At 38.4% G+C, this 10,013-nt stretch overlaps 1 protein-coding gene across 1 annotated transcript in view; it reads right to left on the bottom strand.

Annotated features, from left to right (window-relative positions):
• Positions 1-2,759: 2,759 nt before the first annotated feature.
• fech (ferrochelatase) overlaps positions 2,760-10,013 on the bottom strand; it is a 58,613-nt gene continuing 51,359 nt past the window's right edge. Inside the window, exon 11 of the mRNA XM_072573853.1 lies at positions 2,760-9,061. Within this exon, the coding sequence (XP_072429954.1) occupies positions 8,927-9,061 (135 nt within the window). The 3' untranslated portion in view covers positions 2,760-8,926. The remainder of the gene's footprint in view (positions 9,062-10,013) is intronic.

Here is a 10,013-nt window from a genome sequence, read left to right as displayed (position 1 = left end):
CCCAAATCACATTCCTGGGTCATGTCATTGGACATGGACAGGTGGCCTCACAGAAAGTGAAAACAAAGGTAGCTGGGGACTTTCCCATACCATCAATGAAGAGGGAAGTACCACAATTCCTGTAACAGAGTGGTTTTTAATCGTAAGCTCATACACAATTTCAGCAGTGTGATTTCTCCACTGATTAATTTGAAGTGCAGAAAATTGCAGTGGACAGAAGAATGTTAGAAGGCATTTGACAACCTGAAAGCTGAGTTAACCACAGCCCCTGCATTAGTCAAGCCTAATTACACAAAGCCAGTGTGGCTATCAATGTCAGTGTCGGTGCAGTACTCTTACAAGATGACAGGAAGATAGGAAGATCTGTTGCATATTTTTCCAGAAAATTGAATAAGATGAACAGAAGCATTCCATAATTGAGGTGGAAACCTTGAGCCTGCTGTTGATGTTGGTGACATTTATATTGCCAAAAATGTATCTTAGACAATTGTATATACTGATCATAACATCTTAAAGTTTTTGGAAAAAATTAAAGATAAAAATACCAGACTATTTAGTTGGAGTTTATTATATCAGCCATTCAATTTGAAAATTATGCACATGACTGTAATTCCTGCTGCATTGTTATGACTTTGATGAAGGGAGAGTTGTATAGTGGTGAGGAAAATACATACTGACATAGACTGGAGTAGTGAATATTCGTATGCTTAGAATCCATGTAATGTACCAATAGCATACAGCTAAAGGTTTTTAAAAATGAAGCCATCTTTGTATATTGTGTAAGAACAAAGTGAGTTTTGCTTAGGTTGACCAATCGAATTGCATCTGGAATGTAACACCATACACTTACCTTCACAATAAAAAAAAGTTAAGAGTCTAGACTATCTTATATTTCGAAGCATTTCTAAGATTTATAAAAGGGAGATTAACTCTAGGTATAGACTGGAAAAACCAAGATGGACAAAAATGGTTTAGAAGATGGGTTTTTGGAACATTTCTGGGATAATTTCTTAGAACAGTATGTGGTATTGTGCAATGATATAAGTTTACAATTTACAAAAAGCGTGAGAGAGGGGGAATAAGAGAAAGTGAGGACTGCAGAAGCTGGAGATCAGAGTGTGGTGCTGGAAAAGTAGCATCAGATGAGCAAGAGAATTGACATTTCAGGCTTAAGCTCTTCATCAGGAATAATTCCTAATGAAGGGCTTATGCCCGAAAATGTCAATTCTCCCGCACCTTGAATGCTACCCAACCTGCTGTGCTTTTCCAGAACCACACTTTTCGATGAAGAGAGTAGGAGGTCTGAGACTAGTCTTAAAAGAGGAGTGCAATCATGATGACATGAACATAGAACTGGCGAAAGTGAACTGACAAATTAGTTTGAAGAATAAGTCAATAGAAATGCAGGCAGACCATTCCACTGGAAGGACCCACCATCTGTGGTTAACTAACAATTTTAAAAAAGAGAATTTCAAACTTAAAGAAAAATCATAAGATGCACAAGACACACAAAAACGGGTGGTATGTTAGATGGTACAGTAAAAGTTTAAGCATTACTAATAAAAATAAAAGAAAATGAGAGAAAGCTGGTTAGGAATATAAAAGTAGTTAGTTTCTATAGTAATTAGAAATGAAGAGAGTTAAAGTCAGCAATAGTCCTGCAGCAAGTGCTTTGGGGAAATTAATAATGGAAAATAGGAGTTAGCAGATGAATTGAACAGGTACTTTGCAGCAGTCTTCACTACATACAGGATACAAGTAACTTCCCAAAATTCGGTGCAGATTGGAAGTGAGAGAGGAACTGTTCTTTTTCTCTACCATCCAAGAAAAAGAACCAGAAATGACATCACCAAAGGAAATGATATCACCACAGGAAAATGACATCAACAACCCAAAGAAACCCAACATATAAATGGAAAACAGGAATTATCAACAGTGCTTCGCCCGGAGGCCCACTGAAGATGTTACCTAGTCGGGGTGACAAAATGTCTGGAAGTGAACCTTCCAGCTCAGTGAGCAAACCTACGTCCTGAACTCAACCTGAACTACAAATCTTCTCAAATCTCGCTACTAAGTGAAATGTAAGGTCATTATTCCAAACTAATATTTCCAAGGCAAAAATAATAACAGGATGAAAGTTTACTAGATTGACATTTGGAATGGAATGGGATAGTCTTGATAGGATTGTTGCTGAACAGGCTGGAGCTGTTATCACTGGAGTTGAGGAATAAGCGTCGACTTTGACTGATATGTACAAAATCCAGAATGGCATTCAGAAATTGGAAAGGATGTTTCTTCTTGTGGATGTGTCCAGAGCTAGGGATGACAGTTTTAAAATTAGGGGTTATCCTTTCACATAAGAGAGACGATTATACAACATTGGAACTTTGAGGTGTTGAAGGAGGGTATCATTAAATATTTTTGAGAGAGCTAGATAGACTTCTGAGGAGGAGAATATCACGGGTATTGGGGTAGATGGAAATGTGGAATTCAAAATAAACAGATATAATCTTATTGAATAGTCCAGCAGGCTCAAGGGGTTGAATAGACGACCTTTGCTCCTATTTCATACGTACATTACTTGATTAGCTGGCAATGGATAATTGTGTGAAAAATAGCACATTAAGTTTGCATTTTAGATTACTTACCATTGCAACATATTTTGGTTTATTAGTGTCATTTGAGCATGTAAATTAGTGTTCAATGATTCATGGCAAAGAATACTCCTGATTTTATTTTAAAAACATACTGATAGCAAAGAAGATCAAACCTGTTTTATTCTAAATTTACTTTTAGACATTTATAAATTCATGATGAACTTATAGTAGATATTAAATTGTACTTTGTTGAACTTAGTGCTTTAAAGAATAGACACAATTAGCACAGTGGAGAGCGCTAGATTCTGAGGGAAGCAATGCCAGTGAGAAAAGTGAATTGAAGTATGGAAGCACAAAAATTTCAATATACATCCTTCTTCTCAAAGAATATTAACAGGCTCTGTAATTAATAGCTTTATCTGAACTCAAATGAACTTGTACAGAACAGATATGAAACAATTCACTTGTTTTGTTTAAGTTTACTATTACATTTTTCTAGAATTCAAGTCAAAATTCAGTTTGCCCAATTCATAAAAGTATAACCAGAAACAAAGGCAGACTACATTTTAATATCATAGCACTACCCATTGCTTTTAAGACCCAGACATTATAGAACTTCTGAATCAGTTATTACTGATACCCAAATTAAATTTGCTTAATGTTGTTTCTTTACCACTATTTCCACTATCTGAACCACTATTTTTCCTAAACACTAAATTGAAGCCAGTGTTTTTTTGTGTTCATATCAGTAATTTAAAACAACATAATTGCACTTGGTAAGTTACTTGAAATAGTCCAGTTCAGTTTCTGTTGAAGAACTTTTATGAGCAGAACTGTTATATGAGTAGAAGAAAGAAATTGCATCTAAATTATTCAATCAACACAACAGTCATCCCTCTTCAGATGAAATATAGTTTTAAATTTTAATAAAAATCACTTCTTTCAAAAAATAATGCTAAAAATGATTAAAGTCTTCAATTAGGAAAAAATGCATTAGAAAATACATAATCTCTTGCTGAAAGGAGGCCCCCAAACAAAATATCGTGGGAAATGAGATGTAGGAAATAATACTGACAAGCACTTTGGAGAAGGTGGATTAATATCCTTCACTCAATTTCTTCTAAAATCATGGGGTGCACTTTAAAAGTAAGAAAATGGAATGGAATGGAATAAAATTAGGAAACATTTGCTTGCGGAATTTCAGGTATAATGTAGGCCAATGAGATTCATGTGTATTTGAACTTAAAATACATTGTTTCATCTGAGCTATATTGAATTCGTTAGCAAAAATAAATCACAAGGATTAAAGTTACAACGTGAATGTGTAATTGGCAAAAAGCTAGAAACCAGATAGCAGTGATGAATGGCTGCTTTCCTACTGAAGTTGTGAAATCTCCATAATAGCCTCTTCCTGTGCTGTAGGATTCCACAATTTAACTGTTTAAAATTATGGTTGTCATGATTTGGGGTATACAAAGTTAAAAATCACAACACCAGGTTATAGTCCAACAGGTTTATTTGGAAGCACTAGCTTTCGGAGCATTACTCCTTTAACCACCTGACGAAGGAGCAGCGCTCTGAAAGCTAGTGCTTCCAAATAAACCTGTTGGACTATAACCTGGTGTTGTGTGAATTTTAAAATTAAAGGAAAGTAGTAGCTTTAAGTGCCAAATCCAATCATTTAAGGTATTCCATTCCACAGTTAACTCGGAAATAATTTGATATTCTAACTACTTCTGTGGCTTCTCAACTGCCTTTTAAATAAAACTGGGAGGAGAACAGTGCTATGGCAGGGTAATGTATTGCTGCCAATTACTCCTGTCTATTACTAGTGTGTAACAAAACTCCCTTCCAAAACTAACTGCAAAAAGTAGTGAATAGGTGAAGAAAACAATTCCAAAGTGAGTTGTCTCAGTCTAGCTTATTGTATATTTGAAACAAAATAGCAAACGATACTGAAATTCTTTAAAATGCAGAGCTGGAAGAACACAGCAGGTCGGACAGCATCGGAGGAGCAAGCAAGTCGATGTTTCAGGTCAGAACCCTTCATCAGGGCTGGGGAGGGAGAAGGGAACTCAGAAATAAACAGAGGGTGGAGGGTGGGGCTGGGGGAAAGTAGGTGAGAGGGTGATAGGTGGATGCGGGAAAGGTAGATAGGGTGGTGGTAGGTGGATTCAGGTAGGGGATTTTTGTGATTGGGCATTGGCAAGGGTGGAGCAGATAGGTGAGAAGAAAGATGGACAGATTAGGTCAGGTCAAAGAGGAGGAGGAGGGCTGGACATGGGATGAGGTTGGGATGGGTAGATTTTGAAGCTGGTGAACTCTGTTGAGGCCATTGCGCTGTAAGCTCCCAAAGCAGAATATAAGATGTTGTTCCTCCATTTTGCATGTGCCCTTATTTTAACACTGGAGGTGGCCCAAGATGGCCATGTTGCCAAGGGAGTAGGAGGGGGAAGTTGAAATGGCTGGCAACTGGAAGGTGGTGTTGATTGGAGTATACAGAGTGCAATTGCTCCACGAACCAGTCCCCGAGTCTGCTCTTAGTCTCTCCGATGTAGAGAAGACCACATCAGGAGCAACGGATACAACAGACCAGGTTAGAAGTGCAGCTGAATCTCTGCTGGATTTGCAATGATCGTTTGGGACCTTGGAGGTGAGTGTGGAAGGTGTAGGGACTGGTGTTGCACTTCCTGCAGTTTCAGGGAAAGGTACCTGGTGTGGAGGAGAGGTTGGTCGGGTGTGTGGAAATGACAAGGGAGTCGCGGAGTGAATGGTCCCTAGGGGAAACAGTTAGGGGTGGGGAAGGAAATATCTTCTTGGTGGTGAAATCTGACTGTAGGTGACAAAAATGGCAGACGATGATGTATTGGATTTGGAGGTTAGTGGGGTAATATGTGAGAACCAGGGGACTCTCCTTACTGAGGTTGGGCGACGTGAGTTTGAGGGCAGAGGTGCAGGAAATAGAGATGTGGCTGAGGGCATTATTAATTGCGAGGGAGGGGAAATTACAGCCCTTGAAGTAGGACGACGACATCTGGAATGTCCTGAGGTGAAAACCCTCATCCTGGGAACAGATGCAACAGAGGAGGAGGAATTGGGAGTATGGGATTGCATGTTTACAGAAGGGTGGGTGAGAGGTGTAGTCGAGGTAGGTTGGGTTTGAAATAAATGTCAGTGCTAAGTTGGTTACCAGAAATGGAGACTGAGAGGTCGGGGGGGGGGGGGGGGGGGGGGAAGAGGTTGTCAGAGATGGTTCAGGTCAGGGTGGAAGGTGTGGGTGAAGTTGATGAACTGTTCACGTTCCTTGTGGGAACACGAGACAGTGCCAATAGTCTTTAATTGGTAATGATTAGATTCCTCCTTGATGGGGTTGCCCCAAAGTCAAACTTTAATGAGGTAGGTCAAATTATACACCCCAATTCATACTTTGTTCTCAGTAACTGCCTTTCAGCTGAATATATCAGTTTTACTATCCTTTTATACCATGTTCTACAGAATTTTATTTGCTCCTTTTTCATTTCACAGCACAACAGGCACTGTTATAAAATAAGTATTAAAAGTGAAATATATCAAAAGACTAAAATATACAGGATATAGGCCAAGGTGTAAGTTCAATGAAGGCATCCAAAAATGTCTGACGGGTCATTTCAATTCGTATACATACAGCATGTTTCTCAAACAAAAACATAACTGGCTAATGAAACTCAGGTCTGGCAGCATCTATGGGAAGAAAGTAGAGTTAGCATTCACAAGCAGAGTCTGGTGACATCACTGACTCCAAGTGTGAACTCTGATTTCTTCTCACAGACACTGCCAGACCTGCTGAGTTTCGCCAGCAAGTTCAGTTTTTGTTTCAGATCTCAAGCATTCACAGTTTTATTTTTATTTCTGCACGTTTCTCATCTGATTTCTGGACAAGCAAAATAGCATACAGCACCTTGTAACAAGAAAAAGCTACCCTCAATAGTAGATCAATTACAGAAACATGACCTGCACATATAGACATTAAAAGAGTTCAGGATGAAGTAGGGCTGCTTGATTGGCACAGTGACAGTCCCTACCCCCAAAGACTGTAGTGGTTCAAGTTCACCTCTACTTTCAACAGGCAATTAGCAATGGGCAATAAATGAGGACCTAGCCAGTGGCGTTAAACCCCACAAATCAATAAAAAGTGTAGGAATATCAAACTTTTGTACTGGTAGCTGATAACTTTAGTGGATAAATTTCTATTAACAGATCGTTGACTGCTTCAGATCCTTAAGATTTAGCTCCACCAATGCATGTCTCATCTCCAAATAACGTGCTGTTGGAAAAGCTATTTACCAAGTGAACAGTGATTTTACAAGAAGTTTCTTAGCAGCTTGGTCTACATTTTAAACAATGACTTCCCATGTATATATAAAGCCAGCTGATTTTAAAATTTTACACTCAAGTGAATTTGGATCTCACCTCCACCGAACACCCTGAAGTGACTTTTCTAACAGTCTGGATAGTCTGCTGAAGAGGACCAAGGAGGAAAATAAACCTTTTGATCCTTCATTAGTTTAAAAGTCCTTTCTACTGGTTTAAAGTTTTGTTTTATTTTATTATACTTTATTTCCCATGGTTGAAGTTTCCTAGTACTACAGCCAGAGCATCGTATGGAATTTTGGGTTTATCTACAGAAACACTCATGAAGCGGTACAACAAAGTTTAAATGACTAATTCCTTGGAGGGATTCCAGTAGGAGAAAAGATTAAATAGACTGACTCTTCATTCTCTGGAGATGGACATAAATACAACAAACAGAATTAGACCATTTGGTCCCTTGAGACTGCCTGTAGCTGATCTCATTCAAATAAACAAAATCGTACAGGAATCAACAGGGTAGATGCAAAATATTTCCACTGGCTTGAATATATGGATCCAAGAGATAATTTAATGATAAGGGGTAGACCACTCAGGACTAAGATGAGGAACTTCTTCACCTGCGTTCATGAATGTTTAGAATTTTTTGCTCCAGAGGCTCAGCTATTTAGAATGTTCAACACCGAAATCTTACAAATTAGCAGTAGGCCATTAATCTCTTATGGCCTGCTCTATCATTCATTGAGATGCAAGTGAGGCCACAAATTCATATTTCTGCCTTCCCGCCAAATATCTTCAACTCTCTCATTATTCGAGAATCTAACTCTGCCTCTACCATTGTTAGGAGTGCACCAATGACTATGAACCCTCAGAAAAAATTATCTCCTCATTCTAGTCTCTTCCCTAAGGAGAAATATCCTTTCATTATCCACTCTGTAGCAATTGTTTATTACACATTAAAAACATCAAGGGATATGGGGATTGTGCATTAAAAGTGTTTAAACAGAGATCACCTAGGATCTCAATGAGAATAAAATCCAGCAGGGCTGAATAGTCTACTCCTGCTCCATTTCTCATGGCACAAGGGGCTGCACTTAAAAATGGAGCAAGTCAGAAATGCAAATTAATATGATGTCATCTTGGGCAAATCAAGTAAATGATTAAAAGTTTTTGTTTCTAAACATCGGCTTTTTAAAACAATAATCTCCAATAGGTGTGTCTAACTGAGTTACTCACCTGAACTAGCATGCCTAGCATTCACACAAAACTGACACAGTGAAGACTGAGATGCGCTGGCAACTTGTCTAGGATGTCTGACACACTCTCGCCAAGATCAATTTTCAATAAAGAGGTGGAGTGTGTTATCATGGGGGTCAAAGGAATTGCTACAGGGTCACCATGGAGGCTTCACTTAGGAGTTCTGGCATCAAATTCAAGTCCTGGTGCAACCAAATGAAAAAAATTATGCAGCTCCTTAGAGCTCAACCTGCATTTGAAGCAGAAACAAAATGCAAGAATAAATCCTTAATTGTTTGAAACTTTCCCGTTCTACTTGCAGTATAACACTCCAGATGCAGACATGCTTTAGTAGTCATGCACTCAAAAAGTCATGAGGCCATAAGAATCCTACCAAACATCCCTGACAATGGCTAGCTTCACCTCGAAGGGCAAAGACAACAAGATAAGCTCTACTAGATATGAATCATGTTCAGAACCTATGCAGGAGCAAACAAAAAAAAAAGAGGTCTTGTACAATAATTGGAGAACAGTGCAAGCTGGAACATTTATACTCTTCAAAAAGTCTGTTTTTAGTTACACTAAAAAGATGTAGTTTCAAAAGTGAAGACAAACTCTAGATGTTAGATTTACATTCAACATACATGCTATTTCAAAAACCATCACAGCAGAAAATAAACCATCATGACGACCATTCGATCAAGCATTTTCAGAAGGGCAGAAAATATCAGTACACTGGAGTCATTTCAGAGATTTTGTTTAGCAAAAAATGCCTTTGTTTCTCCACATATTGGGTTAACGCAGAGTGGACAACGTAGACTCAATTGTTTGGAAGAAGTTTCTGCAGATTTTAAGTGTGCATCGACCAAATCTGCTAGGGCCTAGAAAGGAAGAATTGTTACTTCATTAGGATAAACAAGTACTTTTACTCAGAATCATCAGTGTTAAGCAATAAGAATCACAATTACAACTAAGTGAATGAACAGGTTATGCAACACAACATGGTGTTAGTAGCACACAATTGCTGATAATCCCAGTTTTGGGCTCCTACACATGATCATAGTTCAACTCTGCACAGCCAATAGTATGACACACTTTTAGTTTGTAGGACAATCAATCCTACAAGTCCACCAGAACACAAAGGACTGAGGAGGACATGAGGATCCACTGAAGTAACTGCCAGAATCTTGGTTTTCATACGATGTCTGAATCATAGAACCACGCACAGTTTTATTCTTTACTACTGAATTTCAATAAGGGGGTTTAACAGACCACCTTTGTCAGACAAGAACTGCTTTTACTGTAGTAGTGTTGGCTCCCTGACTGATGGGTATTAACCAATCAACTGGGATTTTAATGCAATCTGGCAGCTTTTATGGTAATTTTTCTGGTACTCCCCTCGGAAATATCCAACCTATTCAATTTCACAAAAGGTCATGAAATTTTAATTTGTGATCTCTGCTTTGGGGGAGTTGAAAAACAGTAACTTGTTTTTCAACTAACTGCATTCAAGCCTTTATGCAAATATATGTCACTGCTACACAGCCAGAAGATACTCTGGCCTGATGCTGCTTATTGCTGACTAAGTTAATGATAGGTAGTGCTGCAAAGAAGTTTTAACTGATTTCATTACCTCAATCTATGACCAATATTCGTCACCTAATGAAACAGGAAATGTTTCTTGTGATCTGATTTAAAGGAAGGAACTGCTTGAATTTAGTTAACATTCCCACAACCTCATATCTTAGAACACTGTACAAACAAACAATTAAGTACTTCTAAAAAGCAGCCATTGTTTTTCGGTAGGAGTGTCAAAAACTGCACGAAAGAACA

The sequence above is a fragment of the Chiloscyllium punctatum genome, chromosome 1, assembly GCF_047496795.1.
Source record: "Chiloscyllium punctatum isolate Juve2018m chromosome 1, sChiPun1.3, whole genome shotgun sequence".
NCBI classification, from domain to species: Eukaryota; Metazoa; Chordata; class Chondrichthyes; order Orectolobiformes; family Hemiscylliidae; genus Chiloscyllium; species Chiloscyllium punctatum.
Note: the sequence above shows the minus strand (reverse complement) of the source record. Positions and strands in the feature narration are given on the sequence as shown.